General features: G+C 56.6%; 1 protein-coding gene across 2 annotated transcripts; it reads left to right on the forward strand.

Annotated features, from left to right (window-relative positions):
- Positions 1-200: 200 nt before the first annotated feature.
- Positions 201-16112, forward strand: GAA (alpha glucosidase). Of its 2 annotated transcripts, none has more exons than XM_043462680.1 (20): positions 201-320; positions 3075-3596; positions 4813-4958; positions 5899-6064; positions 6147-6243; positions 6741-6860; positions 6934-7052; positions 7137-7268; positions 8190-8300; positions 8773-8886; positions 8984-9068; positions 9514-9631; positions 10011-10144; positions 11248-11399; positions 11563-11711; positions 12905-13049; positions 13449-13592; positions 14022-14186; positions 14468-14620; positions 15022-16112. In XM_043462680.1, exons 2-20 carry the CDS (start codon positions 3090-3092, stop codon positions 15079-15081), a joined length of 2817 nt encoding a protein of 938 aa, XP_043318615.1. In that variant the 5' UTR covers positions 201-320; positions 3075-3089; the 3' UTR covers positions 15082-16112. The 2 variants fall into 2 exon arrangements, with proteins under 2 accessions (XP_043318615.1, XP_043318607.1); XM_043462672.1 differs by lacking the exon at positions 201-320 and adding an exon at positions 382-587.
- Positions 16113-16736: the final 624 nt, after the last annotated feature.

Here is a 16736-nt window from a genome sequence, read left to right on the forward strand (position 1 = left end):
AGGCCTCTGGAGGGGCCTGGAGGGCTCTAGAATGCGGAGAGCTGCTCACTCGGGGCCGTCACACCTCCCCAGATCGCAAAAGGCGAAGCCAGGCCTCTCTCCTGCAGTGCGCATGGCCCCTGGGCCCCTCCCACTTTCCAGGGACGCAGAGGCCAGGAGAGCGAGGATTCCCCTGCGCGCCCCACCACCAGAGGGCGCACGCCCGGAGACAAGCACTCACCAAGGGCGCCTGCGCAGGGGGCTGTCACGTGACTTGCCGCCACTGCGCCGCGGGCGCTGGATCCCGAGGTTGCTGCTGCGGCCGGCGCGCGTGCGCGGAGGTGAGCCGGCCTGACAGCTGGATTGGGGCTGCGGGTGGTCCCAGCGAGTGGCGGGGCCGGGGCGGTCCGCGGCAACCCCACAGACTGGAGGCTTGGCGGATCCAGGCAGTCTTCAAGCCCGAGAAAGGAGGGGTCGATCGATAGAAGGGTTGGTCGGCAGTACTTTCCCTTTAGAGGAATTGAGGACATCGTGCCAGGGCCGCGCGCCAGAGGTCAGCAGTGACGACAGTGACCTCAGTAACATCTCAGGACCCCGGAAGCTCCACGGTACCCATTCATTGCCCCCGAGCTGGGCGAGGAAGGCTGTGCTTGCCCACGTTCACAGGGAGGAAGCTGAGGCACGGGAGGTTTAAAAACCCTTTAGCTGCCTCTGCAGGTGGTGGAGCTGGGCTCTGAATCAAGCTTGTCCGTACCACCACCGTGGCCTGGGGAGCAGTGGTTCAAAGTCACAGCCCAGAAAATGGGGCGACAGGCCCTCCGGGGCACCACTTGACCTACTGACCGTCCGTCCTTCCCCATTTTTCTCTCCAAATTGTCGATCGCTGTGAGTGTGCCGCTTCCCCATTGTAGGATCTCTTCCCCCTTCTAGGCTGTCTTCTCTGTCTGTACAATCGAAACAGGGAAGGGATGGGGTGCTGCCCTGGTTGTGCCACTGGCCGCCTCTTCAGCTTCTGAAGTCTGGGTGGGAAGGGCCAAGACCTTCCACTCTGAGTTCCCCAAGTTTCTGAATCATCACGATCACAGATGTGTCTAACAGAATCAAGTGGAGCTGGGACACTGTGTGGTATAAAAAATATATATTTATCCCCAGTCTTTGTCCCCAGTTCCTAACACACAACCCCCAAAGACCCTAGAATCTTGGTGGTGATAAGAATGTCTGTTTCATGCTAATGAGATGACTGGGGGCTTGTAAACAGCTTCAGAATGGGGGCTAGTCCCCAGAAGAACCAAGGCAGGATTCCAGGGTGGGAACTTTCACCTGGCCTCACTCCCAGGAGCGAGGCTGATGATTAAGTTAATTACCAGTGGTCAGTGATCTCATCATTTAGTTGGGGTTTAGAGAGCTTCCAAGCTGGTGAACACATTTTGTTACTCAGAGGGTGGCCAGCCCAGAGAAGGCATAGAAGCTGAGCACCCCTTGTCCATACCTTGCCCTCTGGGTATTCCTAGGTTGTATCTTTTATAATAAACAAGTAAAGTGCTTTCCTGAGTTCTGTGAGTTGTTCTAGCCAGTTATTGAACCTGAGGTGAGGGGTGTTGTGTGAACCCTGGAATTTATAGCCACGTGGTCAGAAGTGGAAGTGACAATCTGGAACTCATAGTTAGTGTCTGAGATGGAGGAAGTTCATGGGACTGAGCCCTCAACATGTAGGGTCTTTGCTAATCCAGGAGTTCTTGTCAGAATTGAATTGAATTGAGTGTGAAAAAGTCCCACGCTTTTGGTGTCAGAAGTGTTGTGAATGAAAACAGTTTGCTCTCACACTTAACATACTGGTGAAGTATGGTGGCCAGAATGTTCCAGGTGACTGACTGGTCTATTTGGGGCAGGCTCAGACTCTCAGTGACGTGGGTGCACCTCTGCGGTGGGTGACTTTCCCCCCCAGTATCTGCATGTTTCCAGAGGCCGTGAGAATGCAGCTCACAGACATCTTGCCACAAGGAGCTTTGCTGACAGAGGTTCTGCTCCTGTGCCCTGACAGCATCACTGCCATCTCCTGCAAGGGGCCACCTCCTGGCCCTTAACACTAGGGCAGGCTTCTTCTGGGAGACCTGGACCCCTCTAAGGACCAGCTTTGGCTTGAGGACCCCCAGCGCCATTGCCTTCACCAGCCTTCCTTAACCTGTATGACAGTCTGGGGCTCTGGGACCCACCAGCCTCCTGTGGGATCAGGAGGGTGGGTACGTGTGGGTGGTCTCAGCCTCTTTGCCAACCTCCGCATTTTCTCTCAAGCAGATAAAAAGGATTCCCCGAGTAAAATCCTGGCATGTTTAGTCCCATATCCATGGCTGCTGCTCCTCAGAGGAGCTGGGCAATGTTCCTTACATAAAGATAAGCAAGATGCGGGTAATAACAGTCTTAGCACCAGAGTCACCAGAATGAGGCTCCGGTGCAGTGGCTGTGGCAGAGACCCACAACCAGACCCCGCGTGGGCAGGGGCCAGGAGGGGCTACGCCTGCCAAGTCCTGGGGGCCAGGCCTCTCTCCTTTGCTCAGCCATCCTTGAGTGTTGCCCTGGGTTGTGGTGCCCAAGACCCCTCAGAGGCTGTATCCACATCCAGGTCAGCAGAGAGGGACAGAGAGAGGGCGCGCTTCTGCCCCATTGGCCAAGACTTAATCACCTCGGCCACAATCCTCATACAAGAGCAGGACTTACTCCATCTACTGTGGGAACTTGTTCCGCTTGATCTGTCATGTGGGTCTTTGTCAAGTCATTTTGTCATTTTGTTAAGTTGTTTTGTTATTTTGTCTTTGTTAAGTTATTAAGTCATTTTGACAGACATTCTAGATGCATTAATTTGTGACATATTAGAAGACTTCACAATGCACAGAATTCTGCAACTCCCTGTTTGGGACTTTTCTCTCCTTTCCCATTTTCCTCCCTGCCCCAGGTCTGCCCTCCCTCACTCACTTCCGCCCTGGGCACTGTTGGGCCAGCCCCAAGTTCAAGTCTGGAAGCTGCTTTGAGAGTCTCCTGAGGTCCTGGTCCTCCTACTGTCCCACTGAGCCTGGTTCTTCTGTCTGCCCACTTCCTAGATCCACTGCCCACCCATGATGAGGTGGCCACCCTGCTACCGCTCCCTGCTGGGGGTCTGCACCCTCCTCTCCTTGGCTCTCCTGGGGAACATCCTGCTTCATGACTTGGAGGTGGTCCCCCGAGAACTACGAGGCTTCTCCCAAGACGAGATTCACCAAGCTTGCCAGCCAGGAGCCAGCAGCCCAGAATGCCGTGGCAGCCCCAGGGCAGCGCCCACACAGTGCGACCTGCCCCCCAACAGCCGCTTCGACTGTGCCCCAGACAAGGGCATCACCCAGCAGCAATGTGAGGCCCGCGGCTGCTGCTACGTGCCTGCAGAGTGGCCTCCGGATGCCCAGATGGGGCAGCCCTGGTGCTTCTTCCCTCCCAGCTACCCCAGTTACAGGCTGGAGAACCTGACCACCACTGAGACAGGGTACACAGCCACCCTGACCCGTGCCGTCCCGACCTTCTTCCCCAAGGACATCATGACCTTGAGGCTGGATGTGTTGATGGAGACCGAGAGCCGACTCCACTTCACGGTGGGCAGGATGGGGGCCAGGGGCTGGGCAGGGGCAGAGTGGGTGTGTGGACAGTGGATGAAGACGGATTCTGCTGTGCTGAGTTGCTCAGTCGTGTCCGACTCGTTGAGACCTCCCCCAAGGACTGTAGCCTGCCACGCTCCTCTGTCCATGGGGATTCTCCAGGCAAGAATACTGGAGTGGGTTGCCATGCCCTCCTCCAGGGGATCTTCCAACCCAGGGACTGAACCCAGGTCTCCTGCATTGCAGGTGGATTCTTTAGCATCTGAGCCACCAGGGAAGCCTGAAGACGGACTCTGTGGGGTGTTTATTAATGCATAGATGTATATTGTACCCTCACCTAGAGTCTGGGTGTGAGCAGACATGGCATCTACATTCAGTGGGTAGTGGGTCACTAAGACAGTGACTGGGAGGTTCTAGGAGTGTTCTAGAGGGCAGGGCTTAAAGTGAGGTGGTGGAAGGTTAGGTTCCCGCCCCCCCAGGAAGTGACATCCCAGCTGGGACCTAAAGTAGGAGGCAGGAAGGGGGACGTTCCAGGCAGTGGGTGGTGGGATCCCAGCCACTGAGGGCAAGGCTTCTTGTCCAATTTATTCCCAGCCGCTGGGACAGTGTCTGGCACATAGCAGGTGCTCAGTAAAAATTTGTCCACTGAATGAATGTCCAAACACAAAGGTGAGAGAGCCTGCAGTACACAGTTCAGTAATGCCCAGTTATTTTAACAAAGTAGTTAACAACAGCCATGAATTACTGAGTGATGACTATGTACCCAGACAATGGTTGGGTGATCTAATTATGTTTTCGCATTCACCATATGACTAGGAATGCCAGGCAGAAAAATGTTGCCAGATTCAGGAAATAAAAATACAGTTTTGAATTTCAGATAACCGAGGAATTAGTCTTTTTTTTTTTTTTTTAGCATAAGTATGTCCCATAGAATATCTGGGACATATTAATACTAAAAACAATTGTGTATCTGAAACCCAGATTTCCTGGTGTTCTATATTTTACCTGGCAGCCCACAGGAGGTGCTCTCCTGGCTCTATAGGAAACTGAGGCTCAGGGGTGTGGACTAGTCTGTCCACACCTCCATGCTCTGTGCGGCCGCCCTGGGGACTTGAACTGACTCCTCCCTCCTCTGGAGGGTGAAGGATGGAGTGGACAGGTGTTAGGGGCGGCCACCCACCAAGGGCCTCATGACACTATTCTCGTCCTCTAGATCAAAGATCCTGCCAACAGACGCTATGAGGTACCCTTGGAGACCCCGCGTGTCGGCAGCCAGGCGCCGTTCACACTGTACAGCGTGGAGTTCTCGGAGGAGCCCTTTGGGGTGGTCGTGCGGCGGAAGCTGGACGGACGGGTGCTGTGAGTGCCTAGTCTCTGTGCCCCCCGCCCCCAACCTGGGTGGGAGGGCCAGGGAGCTGGAGGGCATTGTCCCTGACCCTGTTGTGGTCCACCCTCCTGCTCTGGCCTCCTTGCTGTTCATGGCCCCCGGGGGCCCTGGTGCTCACTGTTCCCTGCACCCGAGCCTTCAAAGGCCCCTTCTCAAAGGTCCCCCACCCACACTGTCCACCCCAGGGAGGCCCATGGGGAGTGATTTTCCCCAGGGGACACTTGGCAACAGCTGCAGACATTGTCACCACCAAGGCGGGGATGCAGGGATTCCACTCAGCTCCCCACGGCACACAGGACGGCCCAGAACACAGAGGGATCGGCGCAAACATCAGCAGGGCCTCAGCTGAGAAACTCTATCCAGTCTAGAGGAGCTGCATCACTCCAGGCAGCACCCCATACTCTGCTTTATTATTTATTTATTTATCACACAGGACACATCAATATGGGTTTCCCAAGTAGCTCAGCCAGTAAAGAATCTGCCTGCAATGTGGGAGACCTGGGTTTGATCCTTGGGTTGGGAAGATCCTCTGGAGGAGGGCATGGCAACCCACTCCAGTATTCTTGCCTGGAAAACCCCCATGGACAGAGGAGCCTGGCGGGCTACAGTCCATGGGGTCACAGAGTTGGACACAACTGAGTGACTAAGCACAGCACAGCACATATCAATTTATCAGACACTGCAGTTATTAACTTGTCTCATCCTTTCTCTTGACCCTATGGAACCTTGGAGTGCCCTAACTGCCTCTGGCTGGGCAGTTCCATGAAGTCTGGGAGCAGTTTGGCCCTCCTGGGAGGTGGTACTCAGAGCCACAACTCCCAGGACTGGAAGGTTTTGGGCAGCAGCCGCTTGTGGTCAGGGCTCAAGGGGCTGTCAGCTTCTCATGCGAGGCCACCTGGTCTCTTCTGGCAGGCTGAACACCACGGTGGCCCCCCTGTTCTTTGCGGACCAGTTTCTGCAGCTCTCCACCTCCCTGCCATCCCAGCACATCACAGGCCTTGCCGAACATCTTGGGTCCCTGATGCTCAGCACCAACTGGACCAAGATCACCCTCTGGAACCGGGACATCGCCCCTGAGGTAAAGGGGTGGCGGAAGGGGGTCTGGGATCAGAGGGGCCTCATGGGCCAGGACGTAAAGTGGGGTGTCTGCCATGTCCCAGCCCAACGTGAACCTATACGGATCTCACCCTTTCTACCTGGTCCTGGAGGATGGTGGGTTGGCTCACGGGGTGTTCCTGCTGAATAGCAACGCCATGGGTAAGCACGGGGGCACTGGGGCTTCCCCATCTTCTGGCCAGTTCTGCTTCTAAGCCCCCAGCCAGGGTTTCCCTGATGCAGCTACACCCCCTCCTACCTTGAGGGGGCTGGGACTCTCTGTACCTGCCTGACAGGTTGCAGGTCTCAGAGGAGGGGGCAGGGGATTGAGCCTTGTACATTCTCTGAGAAATGAGCAGTAGGCCATGGCCTCTGCCAGCTCTATCCTTCAGTGCCCCTAAGGTGAGACCTCTGATGTGAGGAAGGGGACTAAGGCCATAAGGGGCGGGGGGGGCGGGCCTCAGGCTGCTCAGCACCTTCCTGTCCTGCTCCAAGTCTCTCAGTGAGCTGGGCTCACAGTGACTGCCCTGGGCCCCCGGGCTCCCTGCAGGAGGACCTCTCCAGCAGGTGTTTGGCCCATTGGTGCTTGGTGCAGCGCTGAAGGCCCTGGGGAAGGGGGGTGAGTATTTGTCCCTGAGCCCCAAGGCTGCTTCCTCCAGATGTGGTCCTCCAGCCCAGCCCAGCCCTCAGCTGGAGGTCGACAGGCGGGATCCTGGACGTGTACATCTTCCTGGGCCCGGAGCCCAAGAGCGTGGTGCAGCAGTACCTGGACGTCGTGGGTAGGCCTCGCCCCGGCCCCGGCTGCTCCCTCCCCAGCCCCTCCTGCCCACTCACAGTCACCTTGGCCCCCAGGCTACCCGTTCATGCCGCCGTACTGGGGCCTGGGCTTCCACCTGTGCCGCTGGGGCTACTCCACCTCCGCCATCACCCGCCAGGTCGTGGAGAACATGACCAGGGCCTACTTCCCCCTGGTGAGTGCTGGGGAGGGGCCTGGGGCCCATTGGGGGGTGGGGGTGGCGAGTCTGGGCCCCAACCGCCCTGTGCTGTGGCTGCAGGACGTCCAATGGAATGACCTCGACTACATGGATGCCAGACGGGACTTCACCTTCAACAAGGACCACTTCGGGGACTTCCCGGCCATGGTGCAGGAGCTCCACCAAATCGGTCGGCGGTACATCATGATTGTGGTGAGTGTCCCTTGGGTCCTGTGTGGAGCGGGCTCTTTTGGAAGCCAAGGGTCCCAGCGTCCGGTGGCTCCAACTCTCAGTGGCATCGTCCTTGACCTGCCATGGGCACGGAGGACATTTCTGAGGGTCTTTGGTATTGAGGGACTATCAGATTTATAGACTTGGCCTTTGTGGTCCAGTGATGTCCCTGGAAACGTGTCTTTGCTCAGGATCTTTGCAGCTGTAAGTTGCTTGAACCGCTGAAAGCAAGTGGTGAGCGTATCACTCAGCTGACACCACTCAGCTCTGGGCAGGCCAGGTGGAGCTGTGTGCCGGGGCAGCTGGAATGCTCCGTGAGACCCCTGCCTTTCCTCCCTGTGGTCAGCTCTGCCTTATGGGGAGCAGGGCAGGCTCTGAGTGGTTCAGCACAAGGACACACTTCCCTAGGCCAGTCCCCGCAGCCAGAGGGATGCAGTTCAGGCTGGTATAGTTTGTGGGGGGTGCCTGGAGGAGGAGGTGGGGAGGGGGAGCTGAGACAACCAAGTAGTCGCCACCGTGGATGCCCCTCAGCAGAGGAAATCCGTTTGGAATTGGTCTGATGGTCATTTCTATCCTCGTGGCCCCTCTGAAGGGAGTGGTGTCCAGGGCCACTAACTCAGAGTAAGGAGGGCAGGTGCAGACCTTTTATTTTTATTTCTAAATGAAATAAATGGTCACTGTAAAGCATTTGTGAAATTCTGGGCCCTTCAAGCAAAAGTAACTCTTGCATCCAGGTGCTCCCCATTTGGCCATCCGGGGGCGGGTCGCGTGCACCTCCACATGTTGACTCACATGAAGCCGCATCCACTTCTGCCTTGCTAACATTTAGGGAGAGCATTTTCCCAGCAATGGGGCCAAGGTTTCAGGCGTTTCCTTCTCACCCTGACTGGTTTCTCTCTCCAGGATCCTGCCATCAGCAGCTCAGGCCCTGCTGGGACCTACCGACCCTACGACGAGGGTCTGAGGCGAGGGGTCTTCATCACCAATGAGACTGGGCAGCCACTGATTGGGCAGGTACAGTGGGGCCTGGGGGGCGAGGGAGAGAAAGAGGGGTCTCCGGCCAGTGGTACTGAAGGCGGGGTTCACAGCTGGGGGTGAGAGTGGCTTCTGACAAGGCAGGCCACCTAGAATCCTTGTGTCAGGGGCCCTTGTTTGCAGGCAGTTCAGACGCAAGCTCTAAAGCTCCTCAGGGAGACCTCAGAGTCCTCTACATCCTCTGGGTCCCCAGGGGCTTCCATGCGGTGAGGGGGGGGGGGTGCAGGGGTGCATCCAGAAGAGTCCCTGCTTCTTCCCCAGGGCAAGCCAAGGACCAGGAAGAAGGCTGCCAGGAGTGTGGCTTCTGGGGCCTTTCCCCATGCTCCTCCCCCTTGCAGTCCACCCACCCCCAGGGGAGATGAGTGAGGCTGCAGCCCTGCCCACAGCTGGTTTGCCCAGGACCTCTGTGCAGGCTCCAGGGGCCCCGTCTGCCCTCTGACCTCTTGTCCAGGTGTGGCCCGGACTCACCGCCTTCCCCGACTTCACCAACCCCGAGGCTCTTGACTGGTGGCAGGACATGGTGACCGAGTTCCACGCCCAAGTGCCCTTCGATGGCATGTGGATCGTGAGTGTGGCCCTGCCCCTGGGTGTCCTGTGGCCTTGGGGACCAGCCCCATGCCCTGCACCAGGTAGGATGCCCACCCCCCGGTCCTTTCTCACAGGATATGAATGAGCCATCCAATTTCGTGAGGGGCTCAGTGGATGGCTGCCCGGACAACAACCTGGAGAACCCGCCCTACATGCCAGGTGAGCTGTCCCCAATCCCTGCCTGCCTCCACCCGCCTGTTCCCAGCACTAGTCAGCTGGGGACTTAATAGCTCAAATCAAGGGATTTCCCTTCTCTGGTTTGGGAGGCTTGAAGCCCTGGTTTCTGAGAAGCTGATGGACAGCAGGAGCCCGGGGCATGTGAGTGAAGCCTCAGGAGTGAGGTTCATGTGGGGAGGCCCCAGCCATGTGATGCTGACCGGGCATGTGCTGCTGAGGCGAGACCCTTCAGAGGGGGTGCTCCAGGCGCAGCTGGTTCAAGAGCAGGCAGAGGTGAAGTCTGGGTCTGCAGAGGCCAGGCTGTGGCACCACCTCGTCCTGTCCTTGGAGAAGTGGAGACTGTACCCAGGTCCCAAGGAGCTCCAGGATGTGGGGGGCACCAGCCTGCTGGGCGGAGGCTCCAAGGAAACAGCCCCCTCTTCTCCAGGGGTGGTTGGCGGGACCCTCCGGGCAGCCACCATCTGCGCCTCCAGCCACCAGTTCCTGTCCACACACTATGACCTGCACAACCTGTATGGCCTGACTGAAGCCTTAGCCTCCTACAGGTGAGGGGCCAGGGTGGGGGAAGGAGATAAGGAAGCCCAGGTTCCCCCCAGGGCCCCTGCCACCCCTATACTAACCCCTCTTACCCTCCGGCTCCATGCCTGGTGCCTCAGAGGAAGGGCATAGTGACGAGGCAGGGAAGCCAGGGCTGGTCAGGACCTCTGGCTTCCTTGAGCTTCAAGGGATGTTTGTCCAGCCTGGGACACGTGCATTTTGAGGGTAAGTTGGGTGGCAGGGCTGACTGCCTGGCAGACACAGGCAGAGCCCTCAGCTATCCGGCTCCTTGTTCCCAGCCCACCCTCCCTGCTGCACTGCCAGGCGCTCTTGCTGGCAGTGACGAGGTTCCTGGTGACCCCACTCAGCACAGCTCTTTCCACCCAGGGCCCTGGTGAAGGCTCGAGGGATGCGTCCCTTCGTGATTTCTCGCTCAACCTTTGCCGGCCACGGCCGATACTCCGGCCACTGGACAGGGGATGTGTGGAGCAACTGGGAGCAGCTTTCCTACTCTGTGCCAGGTGAGCACACCTGTCAGGAGGTGGGGCGAGGAGTGGAGGGTGGACCCCTCTCCAGGGGAGTTTGTCCAGAGCCAGGTCCTCAAAGAGATGCTGCTGGGATGGGGTGGGGCCTGCCTCCAACTCCTGTGAGTAGGCTCACCTGTGGTGCCCCTCTTCCCAGCATCCCATCTTGGATTCATGCTTTGTTAGAACATCCCTTCTGATGACCACATTCTGAGTTGCGTGAAAACTATATCTGAGCTCAGTCCAAAGGGCGCCCCCACCGCTGTTGTCTCAGTGCCTGGCTCCACCTTGCAGAGAGAATTTTGACTTTTGTTTCAAGAGCTCTGATGCTGCAGATGTCTTAGGCCCAGGGATGGCTCAGGAGCCCTGGGGAGAGGGTAGAGGTGACCCCCTGAAGTCACAGCTGAAGAGAGCCTCCATTAAACCCTCCAGCCTGGAAGTGCTTTCCTAGTCACAGGCTCGCTTTCACGTGTGATGCATATGTGATGTCGTGTATGTGACGTCCTGCCGAGCTGAGTCCATTCTTCCTTCACAAAGCTGCTGCTGGCTCTGCCCACAGGTGCTGACTGGCTCTGATTTTCATCCTGGGGCCAGTGTGGTGGGTCAGGCCTGAATCCTCTTTAACTTTTGCCATTTTAATTGTGTCTTGGTGTAGGTCTGTTTGAGTTCATCTTGTTTGGGACCCTCTGTGTTTCCTGTATCTGATGCCTTCTTCTGATAGGGAAACAAGTCATGGTGGATCAGTGCCCACCCTGATGTCCTCAACCTGATCATGTCTGCAATGACCGTATTTCCAAATGTCACATTCCCAGCAACTGGGGGTTAGGACTAGGACTTAACCTTTGTGGGGTGGGGAGGGGATTCAATTCATCCCCGACCGATCTAGTTTGCCCTGCACACCCTAGGTGTTAGGGAGCAGATACAGCAGGCTGTTCTACTGAAACCACGAGTACAGGACGCGCCAGCCGTCGGGTGGGGGCTGAGTGGGAGGGTCTTCGGGAGGGATCCTCCTTCCTCGCCAGTTCAACAGACAATGTCTGTCAGGCTCCTGGACAGGCCCAGCTGTGGCGTCTGCAGACCTGTCTGACTCTGCCCTCCAGAAATCCTGCTTTTCAATCTGCTGGGGGTGCCCCTGGTAGGGGCCGACATCTGTGGCTTCCTGGGCAACACCTCAGAGGAGCTGTGTGTGCGCTGGACCCAGCTGGGGGCCTTCTACCCCTTCATGCGGAACCACAATGCCCTGAACAGCCAGGTAGGGCAGGGACGGCAGGGGAGGCTGTGCCCTGGGGAACACCGCTTTCTGTGCCAGGGATCCCAGCCCTGGCTGGCCCAAAGTGCCGGATCTCCTGGGGTGGGGGAGCCTGGGGGACTGCCACCCCAGATCCCAGATGCTTCCGCCACGCCCTCCACCGCAGCCGCAGGAACCGTACAGGTTCAGTGAGACGGCGCAACAAGCCATGAGGAAGGCCTTCACCCTGCGCTACGTGCTGCTGCCCTATCTCTACACGCTGTTCCACGGGGCCCACGTCAGAGGCGAGACGGTGGCCCGGCCCCTCTTCCTGGAGTGAGTGCCTGGGTTGGGAGCGATGGCCTCAGGCCCACTGACCCCAGGGCAGCCACCCTCCTGCGTTGGGTGTTCCAGGCACCAAGAGGAGGGAGGTGGCAGCAAAATCTGGGCCCTCCCCACTGAGGTAACCCCTGCACCAGCAGTTCCTACCCACTGGATTCCAGTTCAGGGCTAGGAGCCCTCGATAACAGAAAATCCCATGATGAACACTGAGTACAGACCAGGCCTCCCAGATGGCAAAACAAGTTGTAAGTCGACCATGATTGAATCCGTTTGGGGCTTAAGGTAATAAGACCACCGAAGAAATCCAATAGCTATCCCCCAGATAGGACTCAGTATACCTGAGAAGTTACCATCCTGTAAAATGGCTCCTTGAATCAGAGGGTTAAAGGATTTTTCAGTAGTGTGGTAGTTAGTAAGCTATTTGCAAAAATCTATTTCCTCTCATCTCATACAAACTTAAATTCCAGATGAATTAAATGTCAAAAATTAAGCTGTAGAAAAAGCCCCAGGAAAACAGAAGTCGATGTTTCCCTCTGCTCTGGCAAGAAAGGGCTTTCTAAGCATCAAAAGCAAAAAGCAAAGGAAGGAGGTTTAATTTAGAGGAAAAAAAATAACATTTCTCTGAACATAAACAGAAAAATAAACAGAAAACTGCTCTGAACATAGATTGTCAAGGCAAATGAATAGCAGAAAACCTTCGTGGCTAAGTTGATAAAAGAATCTGCCTACAATGCAGGAGACCAGGGTTCGATCCCTGGGTTGGGAAGATCCCCTGGAGAAGGGAAAGGCTACCCACTCCAGTATTCTGGACTGGAGAATTCCATGGACTGTATAGTCCATGGGGTCACAAAGAGTCGGACATGACTGAGTGACTTTCACTTGTCAATAAAATGACACTTTCCCTAATGTACAGAAACTCAGACCAAGTGTAAGACTAATATCAAGAACCAAATAAAACACATGGGCAAGAGCACAGTTTGCAAGTAGGAAATGTGAACAGGTCATGCCCGGATAATCAGGCAAGGAGCGGTTACTCTTGGCTCCTGCCTTGACTCCATTTGGCTAGAACCAGCCCTGCCACATGTAACCCAGGTCCTTCAGCTCCTTTCCAAACCTCCCCACGGGCCCCCTGAGCCCGCTGACCTCAGAGGTTACCAGACCGCCCTGCCAGTCTTTCCTGTTTGAAGGTTCCCTGAGGACCCCAGCACCTGGACTGTGGACCGCCAGCTCCTGTGGGGGGAGGCTCTGCTTATCACCCCGGTGCTCGAGGCTGAGAAGGTTGAAGTCACTGGCTACTTCCCCCAGGGCACATGGTACGACCTGCAGACCCAGGTGAGTCCTGGGGCCCTGAAGCCTGGGAGGATGGGGGAGATGGTGGAGAGGTCCTCCCTCTGGCATTGTTGGTATGGAGGGGTCCTGGCTACATGAGGGCCCTCACCTGGAGCTGCTCCACTAGCATCATCTTGTGAGATCCTTGCAGGACCCATTTTCTAGATGGGGAAACTGAGGCTGGATGGGTGACTTACCACCAAACTGAGCCAGGACTCCAGTTCTCCTGCTTCCACACTCCTGCCCTTTATCCCATCCTCTGAGCAGCCCCACCCGAGCCCTGGCTCCAGCCTCTCATGCTCTGTCCCCACTGTGGGGCCCAGTCTCCGCTCTTGCCTCCCAAAGACAGCACAGGGTCTTGGCACTGCCCAGGACCCTTTGTGACATGACATCCCCCTCCAGGTACCAATGGAGGCCTTTGGCAGCCTCCCACCTCCTGCACCCCTCACATCTACCATCCACAGCAAGGGGCAGTGGGTGACGCTGTCCGCCCCGCTGGACACCATCAACATCCACCTCCGGGCTGGGCACATCATCCCTATGCAGGTATGTGGACCGGGCCCTTGAGCCCATTTGTCCAGCCCTGGGGCTGCTGGGCCCCTACATGCCTCTTTCCAGCTGGAGGTCCGCCCCCAGAGAGAGATGATGCTTCTGAGGGGTGAAGATGACCTGGGCTAGGGAAGGACACATCCCTGCACTGACTTGCTCCCAGGCCAGGCAGAGGGGAGGCCTTCTAGAGCTTCATTGGCCCTTCTCAGAAAACAGTCAGTCTGCAAACTTCCATGGGCCTTGTGTCCTCTGAGGTGACCCCTGGGTCAGAGTGGTCTCCACAGGCCTCCAGGCTACTTGGCTGTAGACTGTCCTGTGGATCTCGGTTTCTTCCACTACGGCACTGTCCTAGCCTAGCATCCCTCACACCTGGGTTTGGAGGCCTCCACCAGGCTTGGGACAGTGACGTGGGCCACCCCCTCCCAGGGCCCTGCCCTCACGACCACAGAGTCCCGCAAGCAACCCATGGCCCTGGCTGTGGCCCTGACCGCCAGTGGGGAGGCCCAAGGGGAGCTGTTCTGGGATGATGGGGAGAGCCTGGGAGTGCTGGACGGCGGGGACTACACGCAGCTCATCTTCCTGGCCAAGAACGTGAGTCGGATCCGCCCAGGCTGGGGGCCATCTTGGGGTGACTATCCTGACTCGGTGAGGGTAGCGAGGCCTGGGGTCCTGGGATGGCCACCTACCACCGGCTCAACCAGACTGAAGAGGAGAAGAGCCCGTGGGCCAAGTGCCTTGACCAGGGTTCTCTGCACTGTGCCAGCATCCCAGGGGTTGCAGGGGGTGTGCTGCCCAGAGACCCTGCCCGAGTGGGGCCTGCTGCCCCAGACCATCTGCTCACACCTCCGGTCCTGTCTCTCTGCTCCGGCCAGAACACCATTGTGAACAAGCTGGTGCACGTGAGCAGTGAGGGGGCCAGCCTGCAGCTGAGGAATGTGACCGTCCTGGGGGTGGCCACAGCCCCTCATCAGGTCCTCTGCAACAGCGTTCCTGTCTCCAACTTCACCTTCAGCCCTGACACAGAGGCAAGAGAGCCCACACTTGGGGCCAGAGGGCCTGTCTCTGAGGGTGGGTGAGGGGGTGGGAGGTGCCCGCTGAGCTGGCATTCATGGGACCCCCGTCCAGCAGAGAGAGGACACTTGAGTGTTACACGGGCAGAGAGGGAGCGGAACTTCACGGAAGAGTGGGGAGCATAGCCCCTTACACTTCACATCTTTCCTCTGCCCGTGTCCACGTTGTCGGCCCCTGGTTAAACGGCAGCTCATTTCCAAAGCAGATTGAGGCGGCCACTGCCAGGAGTGCTGGGAGGGAAGAGCAAGACTCCCAGGGCCGGGCCAGGCCCCATGTCCACCGCCCACCCGCATCTGCAGGCTCCAGTCTGCCTCACTTCGGTTGCCAACCCAGTTTTCCTATTTCTTGTCCCTAGACTCTGGACATCCCTGTCTCGCTGACCATGGGAGAGCAGTTTGTCATCAGCTGGTCTTAACCCGGGGCCCAGTGGTATGCTGCTCCTTTACAGACCTCCCAGTGGCCCAGCATGTGCACCCTCAGTCGGCGGAGTAGGGGCCTTGGGTCAGAAGTGCTTACCCTGAGTCACATGGCACTGACGTCCTTGAACACCCAGATCTGCTTGTGAGTCTGTGTCCCGGGCTCTGGGCCAGCAGCTCGTCTGAGTCTTCTGCCCAGATGCCAGTATCAATGCCCTGAGGGGTGCCCTATATTGGTAATGTTTACTGGAAGCTTTGCTCCTCTGTAGCCTGTCACTGCAATGTGTGTGCACTGTCAGCCACCACTGCCCACCTATGACGCAGAGGTGGTGCCTGGACGGGGTGGTACCTGCATCGCAAGGCCCCCCACCTCGGGAGGCCCTGCTGCTGGGACCCAATGAAAGCACAGAACTGGGGGCTACTGCCCCCAACAACTCAGCAGAGTTCACAGGATTCAGGGAACCCTCAATCTGAAGTGCAATTATTTTCAACAAAAGGATGCGCCTGAAGGTCTTGACACAGAAGTAGGACTCCATCCTTGATGGGCCCCTGGACATTTCTGGGCAGAGTGTGCATGCTTTATTGTGCACTCTGAGCAGCAACCTCACAGCCCATCACCTCACACCCTAGTATCCTCTCTCAGGTGACTGGAGAACAGCCAGCCAGGCCTGGTGTCAGTCACCTGGTGGGAGATGCATGCCCTCCCCAACCCTGCTCAAGGGCTCTATGGACTAAAGCTGCTACGCCCACACTTCCGTTCCCAGGCAACCACTGGTCTGCTTTTGGTCACTATAAATTAGTTTACATTTTTTTGAATTTTCTATAAATGGAATCATACAGCTTTTTTGGGGGGAGGGGGGCTAATATTAATCTAACTACTTTGAGATTCATCCATGTTGCATGTGTGCTTTTTCATTGCCAAATAGTTTTCCATGGTACGGAGGTGCCACATGGTTTATCAAATTTTAATTGTGTTAAGAGTGTTTTCAGCCTTCTACTGTTAGGAATAAAGATGTGGTCAGCAGTCGTGGACCAGTGTGAATGGACGTTTTCACTTCTCTTGAGCAGACACCAAGCATGATACAGTCAGGTCATATGGAGGGGGTGTGTGTGTGACTGAACTATTTTCCAAAGTGAGTGACTTGCTCTGTGCTCCTACCAGCTTCGCTGTGGCTTGGTCTGGTCTCTTCAATTTCAGCCATTCCAGACAGTGGATTTCATGGGTGTGATTTGTGTTCCTAATGACTGAAGATGGTGAGCATCTTTTCCTGGACTTATGTCACTCATAAATCTTTGGTGAAGCGTCTATTCAGGTATTTTGCCTATTTTTTACTTGGATTTGTTCCCCTTGAGTTTTAAAAGTTTTTCCATTGCTACTGACAAATTACCACAATCTCCGTGGCTTAAAATAAGAGATTTATTCTATCACAGTTCTGTAGGTCAGAAGTTTGACTTGGTCTCACCGGGCTAAAATCAGGTGTTAGCAGGGCTGCTGCTTCCTCTCTGGAGGCTCCCTTGCTCTTTCGGGTTGTTGGCAGAATTCAGTCTCCCGAGCATACAGGTCTGAGGTGTGCTGTCGCCTACACATCCTCCTGAGCTTCTAGGGGCTACTCCAGATCATAGCTCGGCGCACCGAATGCAGCAACGGTGAGCT

Source organism: Cervus canadensis, chromosome 1, assembly GCF_019320065.1.
Source record: "Cervus canadensis isolate Bull #8, Minnesota chromosome 1, ASM1932006v1, whole genome shotgun sequence".
Classification (NCBI taxonomy): Eukaryota; Metazoa; Chordata; class Mammalia; order Artiodactyla; family Cervidae; genus Cervus; species Cervus canadensis.